The 22,936-nt window shown below is 45.4% G+C and overlaps 1 protein-coding gene across 4 annotated transcripts in view; it reads right to left on the bottom strand.

Moving 5' to 3' along the window:
* Nucleotides 1-22,936, bottom strand: part of SREBF1 (sterol regulatory element binding transcription factor 1) — a 61,350-nt gene that overhangs the window by 32,409 nt on the left and 6,005 nt on the right. For 3 of the 4 annotated variants that reach the window (XM_068243543.1, XM_068243542.1, XM_068243545.1), the window contains exons 2-4: nucleotides 6,565-7,053; nucleotides 3,090-3,490; nucleotides 2,867-3,001 (exon numbers count right to left, since the gene is read on the bottom strand). In XM_068243543.1, coding sequence (XP_068099644.1) covers nucleotides 2,867-3,001; nucleotides 3,090-3,490; nucleotides 6,565-7,053 — 1,025 coding nt within the window. Of the gene's footprint in view, nucleotides 1-2,866; nucleotides 3,002-3,089; nucleotides 3,491-6,564; nucleotides 7,054-13,443; nucleotides 13,601-22,936 lie in introns of those variants that run through there. The other variant, XM_068243544.1, reaches the window with a different exon arrangement.

Below are 22,936 nucleotides of genomic sequence, written 5' to 3' on the forward strand. Positions count from 1 at the left end.
TCTAACTTCTCTAAAAGTTCCCGACATCCCTGGGGAGCTAGGTTTTGTGTAGTTACATCGGGCTATGTACACACACTAGATTCTTGTTGCTTGAATCAATCTTTCATGATAGTTTCAGGAACCAATCTAGCAGGTGCACTGTCAGCTCTTGACATCTGAGGTCTACTCCTCTGCTATTGGCCAAGCTAAAAAGTCCTCAGCCAATTGCAACTGTAGTTCGGGCTGTGACCTGCAACAGAACTTCTCTTAAAGCAGGAGGATTAGCCATACTATGCCAGGGGGAAAAAAAAGTATATAAGTAGATATATATTTGATCTACTTACATAACATGTATTGTACTGTCCACGTTTTGATTTCAGTGAATGTTATATAGTAAATGAAGAGAATTCTGTTCCTGGTGGGAACCATGTCTTTTGCCCACAGTTTGAGGCTAAATCCTGATGTCATTTCTGCCCTTTGCTTTTTTTTCCTTTTCTCTTTCAATCGCTGAGTCACCTCAGCCTTGCTTGTACATACAAGTGAGCAGGGGATCGTATTTCAGCTAGGCAGGGAAAAAAAGGGAAGAGGAGGAATATATTATTGATAAAAAGAACCCCCAGAATGCAACTGAATGGCACTGACTACTAAAGGGCCAGTGCTCCTAAAGTATGCGATAACTCCAAATCATAACAGCAGAAAACGTTTTGAAAGTGTTGAATGCAGGATTAGCATCTTTGTCACTTAACCCATTCAGGTTCCGTCGTTTTCACGTGAGAAATGTTCACCTCCCATTCATTAGCCTATAACTTTATCACTACTTCTCACAATGCACTGATCTATATCTTGTTTTTTCCGCCACCAATTAGGCTTTCTTTGGGGGGTACATTTTGCTAAGAGCCACTTTACTGTAAATGCATTTTAACAGGAAGAATAAGAAAAAAAATGGAAAAATTCATTATTTCTCAGTTTTTAGCCATTATAGTTTTAAAATAATACATGCCTCCATAATTAAAACTAACGTATTGTATTTGCTCATATGTCCCGGTTATTACACCGTTAAAATTATGTCCCTATCACAATGTATGGCGACAATATTTTATTTGGAAATAAAGGTGCATTTTTTCCATTTTGCATCTATCACTATTTACAAGTTTAAAATAAAAAAAAAATATAGAAATATTTCATCTTTACATTGATATTTAAAAAGTTTAGACCCTTAGGTAAATATTTACGTGTTTGTTTTTTCATTGTAATGTGTTTTTTTTTTTTTTATAGTAAACATTTTATTTGGGTAGTTTTGGGAGGGTGGGAGGTAAACAATAGATTTATAATGTAAATGTGTGTTCATTTTTTTTTTTTTTTTTTTTTTTTTTTTTACAGATGTATTTTTTACAGGTGTAATGAGTTTGTTTACATGACGTCACTCTAAGCGTAACACACGCTTAGAGTGACTCATCGGAGAGGGAACGGCCAGAAAAGGCGCAGCTTCCGAGAGAAGCTGTCGTTTTTTCAGCGGGGGAGAGGAATCAGTGATCGGGCACCATAGCCCGATACATTGATTCCCTGGCTACCGAATCCGCGGCCGGGAGTGCACGATCGGCCGCGGGAGCACACGGTAGCGCGCATGGTTCCTGGACGTAGAAACTACGTCCAGGAACCAAAATAGGTTAATACACTCAGACCAGTTGCTGTTGAAATTTGATTTTTATGGTGACAATCCCGCTTTAAAAAAGGAACCCAAGGTGTGAGACCTATGTAAGCTGCCATATTTTTTTTCCTTTTGAACAATACCAGTTGCCTGGCAGTCTTTTTTGATCTTTCTAGTTAGTAGGATGTAAACCCCACCCCTGAAACAAGCATGCCGCTAATCTTGTCAGATTTGTCATAGACACCTGATCTGCATGCTTGTTCTGGGTTTATTATTCTACTATTAGTCTATTATTTTTATTCTATTTGTATTACAGGTAGATGATCAGCAGGACAGCCAGGCAATGTGCATTATTTAAAAGTAAATCATCATCTCAGCCTCCATATTCCTCTCACCTCGGGGGCCCATTAACAGTGAAATCTCCCACCCGACCATATGGCTGATCAGGTTCTGTTCATGATGTTGAATGAAAACAAATGATCAGAAGTCGACTAGAATTGTGTAACGATTTTTGTAAGGTGCCCATACATGAGCTGGTCAGGGGTGACTTCTGATTTGATAACTTTATTGAATCAGAGGAAAATCAGTTCTGAAACATATCCGCCCGATGGATGTTCCCACCGATTTCAGGCCAAAATTGCTCAAACGGATTGATAGGACATGGTGGAAAAACCTCGGTCGCAAAAGCGCGATTGTGCCCGGCAGTAACGACATTGGATATCGCGATAACGGACGGACCCCTGGACCCTGCTTAAAGAGGAACTCCAATGAAAATAATGTAATGAAAAAGTGCTTCATTTTTACAATAATTATGTATAAATGATTTAGTCAGTGTTTGCCCATTGTAAAATCTTTTAAATCCCTGATTTACATTCTGACATTTATTACATGGTGACATTTTTACTGCTGGCAGGTGATGTAGCAGCTGTATGCTTTTTTGGCAGTTGTAAACAGCTATTTCCCACAATGCAACAGGGTTCACAGACAGGAAACTGCCAGGAGTACCTCGGTACTCAGAGCTTCTTGTGGGAGGGGTTTCACCACAATATCAGCCATACAGAGCCCCCTGATGGTCTGTTTGTGAAAAGGAATAGATTTCTCATGTAAAAGGGGGTATCAGCTACTGATCAGGATAAAGTTCAATTCTTGGTCGGAGTTTCTCTTTAAATGTTAAATTTTCCCCTGTGCAGAGTTTTCTAATCTCCCCCGTCACCTCTCACCCAATTTCCTGCTGCTTACCGGCATCTGCAGGGGCGTGGTCTGGATGGTGGTGGTGGTCGGCATGGTTTTCACTCCTGACATCACCGCCGTGTCAGTCTTAACAGCTGTGAGCACCAGGGAATCGGCTTTGATAAAATGCGGCTGCAGCAGAACCTGTCGGAGGCGGGGAGAGAGAGAAGGCGTTACCACGGAGATCTAATCCACCAGAGGGCGACATGGAGGACAGAAAATTTGCGGGGACCTGTTGGATTTGTGGGGCCACAGAAGTGGTGGTGGTGGTGGTGATGAACTGCTGCGGAGAGATGCTCTGAGCGTGGATGGTCAGTGGGATCTGCGGAGAGGAGCGTGTCTGAACTGGCTGAGGGGCCACGTTGTGCAGCGTCGGGCTGGCAATGGTCTGCATCGGCTGGGTGGCCACACTCTGCAGCATTGAGCTGGAAACAGTCTGCACCTGCTGGGTGGGCACGCACTGCAGTGTTGGGCTGGCAATGGTCTGCACCGGCTGGCTTGTCAGGTTCTGCAGTGGCTGACTTGGAACACTCTGCAGGGGCTGGCCAGCGATGCTCTGCAGGGGCTGGCCAGCGATGCTCTGCAGGGGCGGAGTTGTCGTGCTCTGAAGGCTGGTAACACTTTGTTGTGATGCTGGAATATAGAAGAATCAGTGTGAAACACATTTCATCCAGTATCAGTCAAACAAAAAGATGCTGTTTGTTTCTATTAGTATTATATTGACTTATATAGCGCCATCATCTTCCATGGTGCTGTACAGATTAAGAAAAACATGTGAACATGAAAATACAGACATTAGTATGTAACAAAAAATGGTAGACTATATTATAAGTTATAGTGACAAATATATTGTAATTAAACACATGAACTGAGAGGCATATTTATTTCCTTTTAAACAATACCAGTTGCCTGGCTGTTCTGCCGATCTCTTTAGCTGCAGTAGTGTATTTGGGATGCTTTAGAACAGCTTGGACTATTTGGAATGCTATAGAACTTTGGATTTTCCCACAGACTGTGCCAGTTTGTGAAGGGTATGAATAATTTTGGACTGGACACTTTTTGCTCAAATGTAAATAAAAGCTGAGAAATTTTTTCGTCTTATTTTCTTTTGGGAGACACCTATGTCATTTCCTGTCAAAAAATTACTTGCTGGTTGAATAAAAGTAACTTCAAGTCAAAATTTGCCAGGGGTATGAATAATTACGGGCAGTACTGTATATTTAGTGAAATATCGGTAATATTTGCCTATATTTCACTATGACCTAATCTCTCCCTACTCTTTCACCGTACCCTTCCCCGGGTTTGCAACTAATAGCCCCCACCATGGCAACTACTAATAACACCCTCCTTACCCCCTGGTTGCACCCCACAAAAAAAAATGGCCGCTTGCAATGCAAACTGCAGCTACTAACTGCGGATGCGATTTGTAGCTGCAGTTCACATATCGGCGTCACTTTTTTTAGCTGCTCCTGAGGAATTCAAGTCAGACAAGGAAAAGTTAGCTAATTGGGATCGTCCAGATTCAATCGAATGGGCAGGATAGTGTCCTCAAGGTGGTCTTATTTGTATTGCAGAGTTTGCCCATTGCCCTCCCAAGCAAGTATGATATTAGATGCTCCAGAGATGTATTCAGCCCTCAGCAATTAAAATAAATCAGTTCCGCAGTGATCTCCAGAAACAAGCAGGGGGCGATCCGCACCAAATATGTTGTCATATTATACATGTGACTGAAGACCAGTGTTGGAAAGTTTTAACTTCTGATCATCTTTCCACTATAGTTTGGCCACTACTGTGAAACTTGCCACGGTCTCCGCCTAAATTCCAGATGTTTTCCCTATTGTTTCCACCCCACCACCCTCTAGATTGTAAGCTCACAAGGGCAGGGACCTCCTCCTAGTGTTTCTTATACTGCTGTAATTTACCATATGAACGTGTACAAACTCTAAAGGTATCTCAAACTACTCATTAACTATGTCTGTATTTTTTACTTCTACAATTCAATGTCATGACTGTACAGTGTCTTGAATTTCTCATACATCTGTGCTCTCCAATATTTGTTTTGTACTGCGTACAGCACTACGGAAGATGTAGGCGCTATATAAATAGAAAATTATAAATAATAAATAATAATAATAATAATAATAATAATGTTTTAAAATAACACAAATCTATAATGCAGAACCCGAGGTGAACCTAGAGACAAAAAATATGAGTTACTAACCTGCAGGGCCGGTTTAAGCCACACGGGGGCCCTGGGACAAAAGTACCTTGGATTTGATCTCCCCCATGAAAGTCAGCTCCCGGGGCCTCCGAACCACCGGAACCCCCCCCCCTCCAGGTGGCCTCCCCCGACTGCTCCCCATGGCCCTGCATATTCAGTAGTTCAGCTGCCTTGAAGTCTCTCACCTGTCCCGGCCGCTGCTCCATCCCGATCGCCGGCTTCAGCCACGCTGCTGCTGCTGCTACTACATCTTCTCCATCCGGCACATGTTATGTGTAAATAACCTGGTTTAGTGAAAGCCACTGCACCAATGGTTACAAAGTGATGTGCCGAAATCTGGAGTCACAAGTACAATGCAGAATACTCCGTATGATCCGCACCATCAAAGTAATTTCTTTATTGTTGCTCAATTAAAAGAATAAAAGTCCATATGTGGGTTTGTACACAAGGATGACGCACAGGCGTTTCGGGCCATAGTAGGTCCTTTCTCAAATCATGACCAGCCCACACATGACCAGCCCACACATGACCAGCTGGTCATGATTTGAGAAAGGACCTACTATGGCCCGAAACGCCTGTGCGTCATCTTTATGTACACACCCACATATGGACTTTTATTCTTTTAATTGAGCAACAATAAAGAAATTACTTTGATGGTGCGGATCATATGGAGTATTCTGCATGTGTAAATAACCTGCACGGGGCATAGAGGAGAGGCAGCAGTGAGGCTGAGGACAGAGATCAGGTGAGGCAGCTGAACTACCGACCATGCAGGACAACAGGGAGCTGTCGAGGGAGGCCACCTGGGAGCTGACTTTCATGGGGGAAATCAAAGTTACTTTTGTCCCAGGGCCCCTGTGTGGCTTAAACCGGCCCTGCAGGTTAGTAACTCATTTTTTGTCCAGTGGTGCGGAGGCCCCTGGAGCATTCGTGGCCCTGGGGCAATTGCCCCCTCAATGCCAGCGCCAGCCCTGCTGACCTAAGAAGAGAGAAGCCTCTGGATCCTTCAGAAGCTTCCCAAGTCCTCCTGGAAACCACCGCTGGTGCCCGGGACCCCCTTTATGATGGTGAGCGGATGCACCTCATGCACGGGCGTGGTGCGTCTGCGCTGTACGGCGACCTTGTGCATGTGGAGGAGCGTGGCCATGTTACATATCTGTCAATCTACAGGGGGTCCGTGCATGCCAATGGTGGGGGCCACAAGGACGTGGGAATTGCCTCATTTTCATCCCATTTACCTTCCCTAGCGTACTCCAGTGGGGTAGCTACAATACATGGTTCCCCCAACAAAGCTTCGATGTCTAGGCACAAAACACCTGATCTGAAGGATGGACCCCTGAGGAAGAGAAAGTTAGTAGCTCTGGGCCCCCCTGCGATCGCAGGTGCTGCCCCCTCTTGTTACACCCCTGGCAGAGTCACATGTAGCTGGTTAGTATCACTGGCCCATACCATGGGTTGGCATGGTGGGCACCTTGGCATGCATTACCTGTATATGTGCTCTGATCCTGGTAGGCGAGCACAGGCTGGTTAGGGGTGAACGGAGGCGGTGCAGAAGATCCCAGGTTCTGTCCGAATGGCAGGCCCTGCAGATGTTGCGCGGGAGGCGCTGCCTGCAGATGTTGAACAGTAGGCGGGGCCTGCAGTTTGCTCTGGGCCTGCTGAGGTGACGGACACACCTGCATGGGTTCATCCTTGATGAGACTCATCACCCCCAGTTTCAGCTGCTGCATGAGATTGTCCTGCGGCGGGGTGGGGGCGGGGGGCTGGCTGGGGAAGGCAGGTGTAGTCAGCGGGTACATCTTCATGGGGGTGGAGCTCGGCGGGGCCGCCAGAAGTCCCTCCAAGGAGCTGAGGGCCGCCCCTCCTGCCAGATCCACATTGATAGTCGAGTCCTGGGCTGAAGGGTTAACTGGACAAAACGACCCATCGAAGAAGGCAAAATCGCTGTCATTATTGTGGATGAGCTGGAGCATATCTGCAGAGGGGAGAAACCGCAAAAGCATGAATTATCAGATATATAAGCGGAAGTCAGAACTATAATATCCAGCTATGAATCCAGGGCTGCGGACTACAGGAACAGCAACAAACCGCTACTAATTGTAAAGGTGAGCAGGAACAATCAACAGCAGTATCCCTAAAAGCAACCCCATAGTCTGTATATCGCTGTGTAGCTCCGCCCTCCCAGTGAGGCTTAGCCTAGGCTAATGAGCTATGCGGAATTCTCCTCCCAGAGCATTCTGGGAGACCAGGTATATTTTCTACTGGCTTCAGAATTCTCAGAAAAAAAAGAGCTGCACCTGACAGCAGTACAGATGTCACCACCAGTGATAAATGTCAGAATGTGAATAAGGGAGAGGGAAGAGTTTTCAATAGGCAAACACTGACTATATAATCTATAAATAACTATTTTTAAAAAAAAAAAAATTGTTTATTAATTTATTTTGAATACAGTGCCTCTTTAAAGGGAACCTTAACTGAGAGGGATGTGGATGTTTCCTTTTAAACAATACCAGTTGCTTGGCAGTCCTGCTGATCTCTTTGGCTGCAGTAGTGGCTGAATCACACACCTGAAACAAGCAAGCAGCTAATCCAGTCTGACTTCAGTCAGAGCACCTGATCTGCTGCATGCTTGTTCAGGGGCTGTGGCTAAATCTATTGTCTCTAGGCAACTGGCATTGTTTTAAAAGGAAAAATCCATATCTTTCTTTAAGATGGCCCATACAACACACAATTTGTTTCTTTTAGGTCTATCAAACTCAATACATCTTTTGATTAATTGTAATGCAAATCAAAACCAATCCACGATACAGTATTTTACATTTTGCACAAAATTAAAGAATAGGTCGAAAATGTGGCAAATTACCTTCAATTTTTTCTATACAATCAATTGTTTGTATCAGAGGGAAAAAAACAGTCAAATCGAATATTTTGGTTGAATCGTGTATGGTCACCTTTATAGCTCCCTATTGCTGCTTTATGCTGACCATACACTAAACAATCTCAAGGTACAATCGAACGTATGTCGGTAAGATTGTACAGTCAAATTGCATAGTATATGGCCAGCTTAAAGTGGAGCTGAGCTCTTGCACAGTACAGAAGGAAAACAGAGAAATGTCCCCTGTATGTATTTAGAGAGTTTAGTCTGAAATTCCCCCTTATTTGAGTCTAATCACTAGGTGTAATTTGATCTCTCCCCTGTGTCACATGACTGCCTATGGCAGAGATGGCAAATAAGCTCATCTGAAAGCACAGGATGTCAACAATATATCTGCTTCCAGGAATCAGGAAGTAGAAAAAGTGTAGATTTATTGCAGGATTTCTATCAGCTGTAACAAAGATTTTTTTTCCTGTAAAAGGTTATTCTGCTGTTGTGTATCTTTTAGAGCAGAGAAGAGGTCTGAGTTCAGGTCTACTTTAAGCCTTCTGAAGTGTTTGCATCACCTGGGGGGAAAGACACTAGTTTGGCATCTACATGGTCTGGCTGCAATTGGTAGAAGTTAGATTAACACTGCACTGTTAAGATGCAAAGCAGGGCCAGACCAACGGGTAGGCAGGAGGCACCTACCTTGGGTGCAACAGCAGAAGAGGGCACCTTAGCAATGAAAGAGAACAGATGTGTGACAACACTGAGAATGGGAGGGGCAGAATTTGGCAGTTGTGTTTTGGATGCTAAAGGGCCCAACGTGGCAGCAGATTACTCAAGAGACAGACTGCGTGACCCAATTATCTACAGCTGGGCACAGGGGGTGTGGAAAGGCGGGGCTAACAGGGGAAGCATGTGGGTGACAAACAGAATTTAAAAGAGGCAAATATCTCATTCCTCTGCTGTAATTTATAAATCTATCACACAGTAGATCTAAGTAAAGGTGCGTGTACACATCGACTTTCTCAATTGATTCCCAGAAGATTTGATTAATTTGGTCCAACCAGTTCTTTTCAGGAAGGAATAGAAAAAAAAAACCCTAAGGCTAAGTTCACAGTGGGACGTTAAAGTCGCGCGTTAAAACAGCATTTAACGCAGAATAACGCACTGCAATGAAAAATCAATGCCCTGTTCACAGTGCGCACGTTGCGTTGGTGTCTAACACTGCACGTTAAGTAAAAGTGCTGCATGCTGTGCGTTATACACGTTATTAGCTGCGTTGGACTGTTTGCACATGCTCAGTAATGACTTGGAAGCATACTTTTCATTGCCTGTATTTTTTACTGTATCTGCTGTATGCGACGGTAACGCTGCGTTGCCACTTTTTGGGTGCGTTGCGTTGTAAGCTTGCGGTGCGACTTTAACGTGGCATCAAAACGCAACGTCCCACTGTGAATCTAGCCTAAATATCCCGACCACCAGGGTACAGAATGACCCAACCCCCTAATGTTTGCAAACACACGACTAAAATAATTTGCGCCCTCATAGTACATAATGCGGGCGCACATTAGCTAGTCACGTAAAACAATGATTTGATCGACATCCTGCCGTGGGACCGTGGACTAAACACGATGCCGGATTCACCAAACATCGGTGAAAGAAACGAGTAAGAAGTTTCAACGCCTCAGAACTAAAAATGAGGTCCAAATTTTACTGTCTACAAATCCGACAACCACAGCGAGACAGCAATCTGGGGATGTTTTGCAGATCTAATAGCGTCATTAATGAGCAATTTCACGACAATTGCTTCGAGCCTTAAGGTGCGTACACACATGCGACTATAGTCGGAAACGATCGTTCCCCGATCCTTTCAAACGACGATCGTTTGAAAAAAAGCAGCCAATGACCATTAAGTCTAACGACGGACGAGCTAGATCGGTAAATACGAACGATCTAGCTTGGTGGATTTTTCCCAACGACGATCGTTTGCAAAAGTAGTACATCGTTGGAAACGATCGTTCGCACTAGGCTTGACATGCGCATTTCACTATTTCTCCATGGAACTTTTCATTTTTATGCGCAAGCGCATAGTTACTTTTACATGATGTAACGTTCGTTCTAACGATCTGATCGTTACACACCTTTTAAAACTAACTTTACTTAGGTCGTTCTTTCATCAATTAAAAGTTTGTTCGTCGTTGACAACGAACGATCGTTGTCGCATGTGTGTACGTAGCTTAAGGCTGCATACACACATCCAATTTTGATTGGCCTATCTCTGACCAATTCTACCACCTCTATGTAGTTTGGGGGCCAACAGACTTTGAATACTGTGAAAAGATTGTGCAGGTGAGCTCTCATACTACATGGTAGTGCTAAAGTTGGCCAGTCATTGGCCAATCATAATTGGATGTGTGTACCGTTCTCAGCAGATACCCTCCCCTCAATTATTAGTATTTTGTATTGCTGCATAATACAATGCAAATGACAGCTATTCTTAAACCAGCGTCTTAAAAATAACGGACACGAACCTACGGGACTTGGACGCTTATTTGGTAGTCAAATCTTTCGGTAGTCGTATTTGTTCTTAGGCGATGCAAACATGGCATGATTTAATTATACAAATAACTGTCGGTCTGAATGTAAAAACCTCATGGCACTAGAAAGCAGCAAAACGCGTAGGATTATGTCGACCGAACATCGGAGAAAAGTCCAACAAGTTGGGGGCAGATCCTACACAACACTCAAGGGAAGAGATAACTGATTAATTTTATCAAACGCGCCAATCGATAGACTTAAAGGGACACTTAAGTCCAAAAAAAAAAAAATGAGTTTTACTCACCTGGGGCTTCCAATAGCCCCCTGCAGCTGTCCAGTGCCCTCGCTATCTCCCTCCGATCCTCCTGGCCCCGCCGGCAGCCACTTCCTGTTTCGGTGACAGGAGCTGACAGGTTGGGGACGCGAGTGATTCTTCGCGTTCCTGGCCACAATAGCGCCATCTATGCTGCTATAGCAAATATATACCATATAGCAGCATAGAGGGTGCTAATGTGTCTGGGAACGCGAAGAATCACTCGCGTCCCCAGCCTGTCAGCTCCTGTCACCAAAACAGGAAGTGGCTGCCGGCGGGGCCAGGAGGATCGGAGGGGGACGGCGAGGGCACCGGACAGCTGCAGGGGGCTATTGGAAGCCCTATGTGAGTAAAACTCATTTTTTTTGTTTGACTTAAGTGTCCCTTTAAGGCCACACACACGATACAAAAAAATGTTTTAGATTCTCTCATTTATTGATAAAAACGATTAGTTGCACTGAAAAAAATGTTTTTTGGGTTTGTTTTTTTATTAAATTAAAAGATATCTGGTCGGGTTTCCAATTTTTTTCTATATAAGTCATTTGGGAGCGGTGGAGATTTCTGATCAATTTTTCGGAAAACTGAATGGTGGAGTTTTTAATTTATAGACTCAAGCAATTTTTTCCAATTTTTAAGTATTTTCTTCATAACCGGGGAAAAATGATCATACGTATGTGACACATTGGTTAGATTTTTCAAATGTTACAATCAATCTTAAAAAAGAAAAAAAAATCGATTTTAATGCTCAAATTGATATTCAGTGGTCTTTTTGATTCAATTGCAGAATTCTGTGCCAGATTAATCGAATACGTACGTTTTATCCAATGGAAGAGATGAAATCGTTTGCTTGCATTGGATTGAACAGATCGCCATTAACACATTTTAATGAGCGATCATTTTTTCGATAAGATCATTCGGAATAAAAATGTAGACCATATTTAATCGATCTGCACCATACAGAATCCACCTTGCAATCGTATTGCCACCAGTTATAATCATATCAATGAAAAAGTCTGCCAAGCGGAACGATAATTTCTTTAAGGATATGATCGATCGTGCGATTGTTCAGGATTGATTGGGGCTATAAGCTTCTGTGTTTCCCAACTATACAATCGGAATAATCTACATGAGAATACAATTGTTTACTAAAAATTGCACCACTAGTGGGCACCTTAAAACAACTGCTCAAGATTATTGTAGGATTGTTGTAGCCAGGGCTGTGGAGTCGGAGTCGGAGGAATCCTAAACTGAGGAGTCGGAGTCGAGGAGTCGGAGGAATCCTAAACTGAGGAGTCGGAGGAATCCTAAACTGAGGAGTCGGAGGAATCCTAAACTGAGGAGTCGGAGGAATCCTAAACTGAGGAGTCGGAGGAATCCTAAACTGAGGAGTCGGAGTATTTTTGGACCGACTCCACAGCCCTGGTTGTAGCCACAGATAAGCAGACCTGGCAGCAGTTATAACAACAAAATATAAAAGTGCTCAAATTAGATTCCCAAAAATGCTCAAATTCACACACACAAAAAGCAAACGATTGTAAAGATTTGCCAGCATGATGGTAAGAATCTGACGTATAGGTACCCTGTGATCAAATCTGCGGATGTCAGTCTCTCAAAGCAGCGTTTCCTAAAGTCTGGCAACAAACACCCAGAATTAAGGTGGCCATACACAAATCAATAAAATGATCGAATTTTATAGCAATTTAATAATAACGATCTGCTGAACAGAAAATGGAAAGTTTGGGTCTTTTTTTAATTGGTTTGAGAAATCTGATTGAGGATTCCCTTTTTTTCAATAAACAATAGAGAGTGGTGAATTTTTCTGATCAATATTTATGAATATTTAATGGTGTAGGGTAATCAATTTCTTGATTTTTATACACTCCATCAATCGGAGTTTGTTTTTTTTTTTGTTTTGTTTTTTACAATTGGTGAGAAATTGAAGACAGGTTTGTGATACATTGATACGATTTTTGAAAGGTTCCAATCGATCAGAAAAATTGATAGTACTTGAATTAAAAAAAAATAATTAAGTCGTGGCATGTGGACACCTTAAGGTAAAATATTTTCCAGAGGTTATTTATCGATTATTCCCATAAACGGGTTGATTAGGGTACTTTATCAGGATATCCATCATTCCAATCCACAAAATTCTGTATCCCAATTGAGCATAGAATCGTTTCATGTCGATTTTCTCCATATAGTACATAATACTATTTCCTACAATTAGATTGTAAAAATCTGATTGAATGATTGCATCTGAGGAGAATATTGTACTATTAAGGTGGCCATAAACAATACAATTTATTTTTTTCCCCTATTTCGATCATTTAATCAAACCTACCATACACCACTCTATTTTCAAAGCCATGATTTTTCCAACACATCCGATCAAATTTTTATTGGAAAAAGCAGATTAATCGATCGAAAAAAAGATTATTTTCAATTTCTTCTCCATTTGATCCTTTTGGTCAAATCGAACTATTTGATTGTACCGTGTATGGTCATCTTTAAGATCGTGCCATCGGATGAAGCGTTGCGCAAGTCATAAAGACGAGCGGATCGCCAGGAACGATATAAAAGCACGCAAAGCGTAAAGGAATAAAGACTACAGGAGGAGGGGGGAATACTACGCAGGTCTGCCGGTGATGTACCTTCAAAAGTGCACTCCATGAGAGTGAGGGGGGCGAGAGAGCCAGACTCCCAGAATCCTCGGAGTCCCCTGGCCCCAGAGCTGACACTCCACAGGGACAAGTGTTGCTAATGCTCATTACAGGCAAGGTGATGTGGAATGTAGTGAGTGTGTCCCTCTCATGGTTTCCCACACCCTCCCCTTTCTCCTCCTGTGCAAGAAGTAGCCTGAAGGGGGGGAACTGACTGAATCAGAGCCTGGAGATGAGGTGACTGCAGCCGACCAATCAGAGAGCCGGCCCAGGCTGGCCACAGACTAGAGGAAGAACCTGCTCTGACTTCTCAAGGTTACTGGCGTTCAGCGGAGGCCACGCCCCCTCCGCAGGGTTATTATAGGACATTGACAGCAGCAGTGCAAACATCCAGCATGGCCTGGCCCCAGGAATGGGCCTGTGCAGCAGAAAGCGAGGGAACGCAGCCAGGGGGTCATCTTCTGCACGCCGCGGCCGTCGCCCTTATATACAGAGATATATATATATAGAATATTTACTGTTTGTAAGTTCAAAGCTCATGTACTCGATGGCTTTGACCTGCATCGATCCAGCTCTGTGCGGTTTGCTTTTATACCATTGAAAAAGTGTTAATATTTGCATTGACGGTACGCGGGGGTCGGAGGGGCGAACAAGCGAAAAGGGCGCCACAGTTATCTGGGTGACGGGATAGCTGTTCATAGAATGGGGGTTAAGCCCCATCTACACGATACGATTCTTTGTGCAATTCGATTACAATTCTATTTAAGATCCGATTAAATCCGACATGTCCGATCGGGATTCGATTTGATTCAATTTGCCATTGTTTTGCAATGGCAAATTGAATTGAATCGAATCCCAATCGGACATGTCGGATTTCATTGGATCATAAATAGAATTGTAATCGAATCGCTCAAAGAATCGCTCAAAGAATCGTATCGTGTAGATTGAGCTTAAGATTGGCGGTATTCTACTACAATAGGTAATATGACAGCAGAACATCAGTCACTTTTATCAATATTTTACTATCGATAAACCTGACCCTATTTTCACCTGAACCGCGCTCACCGTAAACGACCTCATAGCTGCAGTTTACGCCGTTCTGCGCAGCCTTTGCCGCTAAAAGCCCTTCCACCTATATCTGCGCTAATTATGCAATTTATTGGGCGCTGCCAATTACCCCCCTGAGCGCCGCTGTACTCGCAATTAGCACTGCAGTCTATGCACTGCCAATTTTACCGCTCCGCCGCAGGCGCGCTTCGCTGGAGGGGGGTCCTGCACACCTGCCCAGAAATCATCTGAAACAGCCCAACGCCGCAGAAGGGTCCAGAGGCCGTGATCCCCCCCCAACTTCTAAAGGTGCCCATTAACGGTACAATTTTTTTTGAAACAATTATATTTCCGATCAGATTATTTAGAGAGTATTGTATGAACGCAGAGAAGCTGGCGGACCCGATCGATCCTGAACGATTGCTTTATCAACCATTCGCTTGGAAAGCTGGATGATCAGCGTGTCATTCTTTTTCGCAGATGCGATCGCAGCCGGTTTCAGTATCGGGAATCAGAGCTGCAACATCCACAAGGAAACTAGGCAGCTGCCTAGGGCCTAGAGAGAGTCTAGGGGCCTGCTGGATGCTATCCTCCTCGAAATCTAACTAAAAAAAAAAAAAAACAGGTGACCATCAGTGCTGGGCAAAAACTGCTATCTTGCCTCGCTAGGGCCCCGTTTCATCTAAATCTTTTTTCTGTCTGGGATACTTTGGTTACTTTTAAACATGAGATGACACAAGTACAAGTATTTATACTTGCCTGGGGTTTCCTCCAGCCCCCGTAAGGCCATGGGCTTCCTCTACAGCCTCCTCCGTTTTCCCACAGTCAGCTCCGACTGTTGCCGACTGTTGCGCAGTTTGTGACAGGCCACGGGAGGGCGACCAGGGACGCGCATGTGCAGCAGTCTGCAACTTACTCAGTCCGGACTTTACTGGAACTGACTGCAGGAGAGCTGAGTGGACTGGGAGGGGCTAGAAGGAGCCCCAGGTAAGTATAGATGCTTGTCTTGGTTTGGTCCTCAATGCTGTGGACACATCAAATACTGTGTTTTTTGACCAATGCTATATACAGTAGAATCCCTTTACAGTAAATTCCAAGGGACCTGGAAAAGTAGTTTACTATATCAGAATTTGTCATACATTGTATTACAGGCACATGGTCGGAACCTGAGGACTGAGTTTACTATATCCAGTGGTTTATATTATCAGAGTTTACTATAATGAGATTCTACTGTAATATAAATGCATATTACTAACAATAATTACTTCAGTGACGCCAATCAAACGAGGAGAATCCCACCTGGACTGAGCGGACTTCAGATAGAGGAGCCCTGATTGGCTGCGACAGGTAACTTAAGTGAAGTCCTTGCATTACCGTACACAATATATATATGCCTGTCCTGGAGTCACTATTGTCACTATGAGGTGATGTCATCCCTCGACTTCCTCTATCCGTGTTATCTAATCAGGTAATGTACTTAGAAATAGATTTATGTAATAAGGCAAACATGAATATTTACCTAGAAGTATTGCTACTATAAACCAGGACTACTGGACTAAAAATCACCCAATAAGGCTACATTCCCAGGGGGGGCGCTGCGGTCTAACGGACTGCAACACCCAATGCCACTGCTTTACCGCAGAACACGTGCGTTACGGCAAAACGTGCGGTGACAGTGAAGCATTCTTTTTATTGATTGTATGCTTCACTGTATTTTTATTATTGATTTACAAGGCGCCAACTGTGAAAACTAAGAAGCATGGGGTACAGAATAATACAGACAACAGTGTACATGAGATATGACACAAAATGCAAAATTGGTCATTAGAGTGAGAAAAGCTGGATGTATAGCAAATTCCAAGACACAAAAGGGTGAGTGAGCTCTGCCCTTGTGAGCTTATAATCTAAAGGAATGGGGAAGGGGGTGGAGAATGACAAGAGGTGGGGTAGTGTGCAATATGTATATCTATAGGCAGTGTATATGTGACACAATGGTCAGATAACGTGTGGTACAAGGTTATAAGACTGCCCTGCTTTACTGGGGACCCAACACCCCACTGTGATCCTGGCCCAGGAGTGACAACAGGACAGGCCATGTGTCACAGCGTTCAGCTGCCCTCCCAGGCCTTCTCCGGTTACCCTCTTCCACCCAGCATGCACTGCTTCTTCCTCCCCGCCCCCCAAACCCACCAACTAGCCAATCACTGAGACCGCAACATGCAGCCACATTTCAGGCAACTGGTATTATTTAAAAGGAAATAAATATGGCAGCCTCCTTATCCTTCTCACTTCAGGTGTCCTTTAAGCAGAGCAATCCAGCGACCGGATCTGGAGAGTCCTCCATCGTCGGCCGTCAGAGCGACATGCGTCATTCGCCCTGACGCGTCACTAACCCGCTTACCTCCTCACCACCTCTGGGCTTCTCCAAGTACCTCCAGTTACAGCAAACATCATCTCAAGTAGCCCTTGACACCTACACCATTATTAGCCGCGTATAAATCCTTCTCCAGCATTGCCTGGTGCGATTACAGAATTAAAAGTAATTGTATTCGATTTACGGTATTTACTAAAAACTCAGAACTTGTTATAATCAAGTGACTGGGGGTCTAGTGGCACAACATGCGGCAGGCATACCCTAGGAGGGTGTGGGGGGTACTTAGGGTAGGAGGGTGTTTGAACAAGTCACAGTTGATCCATTATTGAACTCCTGCTCCATGCTCGTCATCTCCCGCCTGGACTACTGCAACGTCCTTCTTTCTGAACTTCCTGAGACCGGACTCCGCCCCCAGCAATCCGCTCTGAACGCAGCTGCCAGGTTCATGCACTCCTCCTGCAGCTCCTCTTCAGCCCCCCCTCATCACAAGTCCCATCCCTGCTCCCCTTAGAATTACATTTACACTGCTCTGCCTGGCATACAGATTATTCACCATTCAATCTCGTCCAGTGATACTCCCCAACCTGCTCTCTCCGCCCTTACAACACTCTGTGGATGTCTACCCCTTGCATGCTTACTCAAGAAGCTCCAGGACTTCTCCAGAGCTGCCCTAACTCTATGGCACTTGCTCGCTTCCACCTTCAACTCATTCAAATAGGCCTTAAAGGATACCTTAGTGCAAACAAAAAGTTTAAAAACAGGCAGGCATGTGTAGTGGGCTCTCCTCACGCCCTGGCTCATGCCGAGGCCGGGAGCACTCTGCGCATGCGCACCACGTCTCAACTACATAGTGCGCATGCACAGAGCGCTCTCGACCATGGGCACGCAATCAAGGATGCGCATCACTGCGCAGTCTGCACTGACTCTCCTGACAAAGAAAGTAAGTTCCCCGTTTTTAATTTTTTGTTTGCGCTAAGGTATCCTTTAAAGACCCATCTATTTATCTAACCTATCTGCCAACTGTATAGCTCCTCCCACTTAGTTTGTAAGTCTGTCCAGCTTTGCCTTCCTTCCCATGCGCTCTTCTCCCCCACCATATGGACTCAGTGACTCGTCTGCTATAGTTATCCTTACATTGTTACATCACTATTTTGTGTGCTATTGTTGAATGCTGGAATGTCCCTGGGTGAGATTCCATACAGATACTTTCTTATCCAGGAGCTGAATCTGGGACTCTAGTGCTGCGAGGCAAGATTGCTAACCACTGAGCCATGCTGAGGCCACGCCTTCCCACCTCAGTAACAGTCAGCAGAACTCCTGGGAACGCCAGTGAGGCCTCCAGATTCAGCAAGACTTCCCGGTACCAAGTCCAGTCAGACCACTATCACGCCTCAGAGAATGGAACCTCAATCCTCATTGGCTGCCATGAACAAGAAACCACCACTATCACGCCTCAGAGAATGGAACCTCAATCCTCATTGGCTGCCATGAACAAGAAACCACCCACTATCACGCCTCAGAGAATGGAACCTCAATCCTCATTGGCTGCCATGAACAAGAAACCACCCACTATCATGCTTCAGAGAATGGAACCTCAATCCTCATTGGCTGCCATGAACAAGGAACCACCCACTATCATGCTTCAGAGAATGGAACCTCAATCCTCATTGGCTGCCATGAACAAGAAACCACCCACTATCATGCTTCAGAGAATGGAACCTCAATCCTCATTGGCTGCCATGAACAAGGAACCACCCATTATCACGCCTCACAGAATGGAACCTCAATCCTCATTGGCTGCCACAAACACCACACTGCATTTCTTTTGCCTGGTTTTCCATACATCAAACAGGTTAGATTTTAAAGGGAACCTAAACTGAGAAGGATATGGATTTTTCCTTTTAAAAATAATACCAGTTGCCTGACTCTCCTGCTGATCCTGTGTCTCTAATACTTTTACCCACAGCCCCTCAACATGCATATGCAGATCAGGTGCTCTGACTGAAGTCAGACTGGATTAGCTGCATGCTTGTTTCAGGTGTGTGATTCAGACACTACTGCAGCCAAAGAGATCAGCAGGACTGCCAGGCAACTGGTATTGTTTAAAAGGAAACGTCCATATCCCTCTCAGTTAAAGTTCCCTTTAAGGTCCATCGTTTAGAGGAATTCTGAAACAATAACATACCAGTCATGTTGCTTGCCCCTAAATACCGGTACTAGACAAAAAGCTAAAAGCTGTATTTAAAGGACAACTGAAGCGAGAGGGATATGGAGGCTGCCATATTTATTTCCTTTTTTTAACCAGGGCTGTGGAGTCGGTCCAAAAATCCTCCGACTCCGACTCCTCAGTTTAGGATTCCACCGACTCCGACTCCTCTAATTTGCATATTACAATTTTGTTGATTAAAAGTATGTAACATGAAATTCGTCTCTTAACTGCCAACGCTTAGGAATTTTACAAGACAACTGAAGTGAGAAGGATATGTAGACTACTATATTTATTCCCTTTAGACTAAAACTAGTCCTTGGTAAGAGTACTTGTAAAAGGTACAAACCGGAACAAAGAACATCTATCAGGCCCTAGGCAATGTAAGTGTGGGTACATGTAAGAGTGATGTGCAGGTACTCTGCAGGGGAATGAGGAGATTCTGGGTGACAGACAACACCTCTGTGTTCAATGTGCACAGCATTCTCGGTGGATTCCCTGCAGCTCTGTGGGGAGTGCCTATGTAGAGTATAGTACTACTGTGTAACAAAGTAAACCTGAGACAGATGAAATTAAAGTTTTATACAAACCTGGGGCTTCCTCCAGCCGCCTTCAGGATAATCAGTCCCTCGTTGTCCTCCTCCACCACCTGGATCTTCTGCTATGAGTCCAGGTACTTGAGCCAGTCAGGCGTAGTGCGCATGCACACACTCCGCCGCCAGGAGCATACTACACCTTTGCAGCACTATTGCGCAGGTGCAGAATGTTCCTGGCTGTGGGAGCGGCATGCGGCCGGACAGCGCTGACTGGCTGAATTACCAGGACTCATAGCAGAAGATCCGGGTGGTGGAGGACAGTGAGGGACTGATTAGGCTGAAGGGGGCTGGAGGAAGCCCCAGGTATGTATAAAAGTTTACTTTTCATCCGTCTCAGTTACCCTTTAATTTGTAGTCACCAAACCAAATTTTAATAACATATCAAATTATTTGATTTCATCAGCAAAGGGAGTGCATACATTTGCATAAATCAGCATCAATGCAGAATTATTTCCATCTCGTTGACCATCTCTATTAGTGACACGGCTACACATCAGGCTTTATTCTTACAGCATAGATGTTATTTAGTATATATAAGAGATTCCTGTGTACACATCATATATACAGTCACAATCAGATATGTATATCTGACCATAAAAATACGGGGACTGCTTTATTGAAGCAGCACAAGTAACTAATTTTGATTGGTTTATTTCATTTTTGTGGACTAAGCACAGCTATTACTGTATATATACATTATTTTTAATGACTATTATCTGAGAAATAGAACATTTTATCATATTTTCTATTTTAATTACAGTTACAAATTCATTAGGAGTCGGAGTCGGTGCATTTTTTCCCGACTCCAGGCACCCAAAATTGCCCGACTCCACGACTCCGACTCCACAGCCCTGTTTTTAACAATACTGGCCTTGGTGTCCTGCTGCTGATCCTCTGCCTCTAATACCTTTAGCCGCAGCCCCTGCACAAGCATGCAGCAGATCAGGTGCTCTGACATTGTCAGATCTGACACGATTACCTCAATACTTGCTTCTGGTGTGATTTGGACACTACTGCAGCCAAACAGATCAGAAGAGCTGCCAGGTAACTGGTATTGTTTAAAATAATCTGCTAGGGCATGGATGGGAACAATATATTGGGGAGGGGAGGGGGGGGGGTGACAACTTAGCGAACACTATTGTTGCATCTGAGTGTCATACTGGGCTCAGCATGCTGAGGGTCAGTCTGTCGCTGGCAGTTTAGCCGTGTTGAACGCACACCGCTGGACGAGGCCTCTCTGGATGATTCTGGGCAGGGGGAGAGGGTCTGGCTCTGCAAAGCCTTTGTCATGGGGGGTACCTGAGCTAAACAAATAACTGGCCAGCCCTGCCAGGCCTTTGTAGCGGCAGAGTGCCCTGAATCAGCAGGAAAGCCCCCCTCTCTCGGGTGACAGACAGCCCGAGCGCAACGGGCAAACGCAAAACACACGAAATGAGGAATCGCTTAAACCGCACGAAATACCACGCTGCCAATCAATTCTGTATACACACGGATGAGGAACCGCCAAACGCCCAATACTGCCAGCCTAGTGCCCTCAAACTCACAGCTGCTGCGTTTCCTCTGCTTTTAACATGAACGTGGAGCTGAACTCTTGCACAGGACAGAAGGAAAGCAGAGAAATGCACCCTGTATGTATTTAGAGAGTTTAGCCTGTGTAATTCTCCCTCATCTGTGACTAATGGCTGGATTGTGTAATGGTTAAGGGCTCTGCATCTGACACAGGAGACCAGGGTTCAAATCTTGGCTCTGCCTGTTCAGTAAGCCAGCACCTATTCAGTGGGAGACCTTAGGCAAGTCTCCCTAACACTGCTACTGCCTATAGAGCGCGTCCTAGTGGCTGCAGCTCTGGCCTAACACTGCTACTGCCTATAGAGCGCCCCCTAGTGGCTGCAGCTCTGGCCTAACACTGCTACTGCCTATAGAGCGCCCCCTAGTGGCTGCAGCTCTGGCCTAACACTGCTACTGACTCTAGAGCGCGCCCTAGTGGCTGCAGCTCTGGCCTAACACTGCTACTGCCTATAGAGTGCCCCCTAGTGGCTGCAGCTCTGGCCTAACACTGCTACTGCCTATAGAGCGCCCCTAGTGGCTGCAGCTCTGGCCTAACACTGTTACTGCCTATAGAGCGCCCCCTAGTGGCTACAGCTCTGGCCTAACACTGCTACTGCCTATAGAGTGCCCCCTAGTGGCTGCAGCTCTGGCCTAACACTGCTACTGCCTATAGAGCGCCCCTAGTGGCTGCAGCTCTGGCCTAACACTGTTACTGCCTATAGAGCGCCTCCTAGTGGCTGCAGCTCTGGCCTAACACTGCTACTGCCTATAGTGCACCCCTAGTGGCTGCAGCTCTGGCCTAACACTGCTACTGCCTATAGAGCGCTCCCTAGTGGCTGCAGCTTTGGCCTAACACTGCTACTGCCTATAGAGCTCCCCCTAGTGGCTGCAGCTCTGGCCTAACACTGCTACTGCCTATAGAGCGCCCCCTAGTGGCTGCAGCTCTGGCCTAACACTGCTACTGCCTATAGTGCACCCCTAGTGGCTGCAGCTCTGGCCTAACACTGCTACTGCCTATAGAGCGCCCCCTAGTGGCTGCAGCTCCTGCCTAACACTGCTACTGCCTATAGAGCGCCCCCTAGTGGCTGCAGCTCTAGCCTAACACTGCTACTGCCTATAGAGCGCCCCCTAGTGGCTGCAGCTCTGGCCTAACACTGATACTGCCTATAGAGCGCCCCCTAGTGGCTGCAGCTCTGGCCTAACACTGCTACTGCCTATAAAGCACCCCCTAGTGGCTGCAGCTCTGGCCTAACACTGCTACTGCCTATAGAGCATGCCCTAGTGGCTGCAGCTCTGGCCTAACACTGCTACTGCTTATAGAGCGCCCCCTAGTGGCTGCAGCTCTGGCCTAACACTGCTACTGCCTATAGAGCGCCCCCTAGTGGCTGCAGCTCCTGCCTAACACTGCTACTGCCTATAGAGCTCCCCCTAGTGGCTGCAGCTCTGGCCTAACACTGCTACTGCCTATAGAGCGCCCCCTAGTGGCTGCAGCTCCTGCCTAACACTGCTACTGCCTATAGAGCGCCCCCTAGTGGCTGCAGCTCTGGCCTAACACTGCTACTGCCTATAGAGCAACCCCTAGTGGCTGCAGCTCCTGCCTAACACTGCTACTGCCTATAGAGCGCCCCCTAGTGGCTGCAGCTCTGGCCTAACACTGCTACTGCCTATAGAGCAACCCCTAGTGGCTGCAGCTCTGGCCTAACACTGCTACTG

The sequence above is a fragment of the Hyperolius riggenbachi genome, chromosome 7 (genome assembly GCF_040937935.1).
Source record: "Hyperolius riggenbachi isolate aHypRig1 chromosome 7, aHypRig1.pri, whole genome shotgun sequence".
NCBI classification, from domain to species: domain Eukaryota; kingdom Metazoa; phylum Chordata; class Amphibia; order Anura; family Hyperoliidae; genus Hyperolius; species Hyperolius riggenbachi.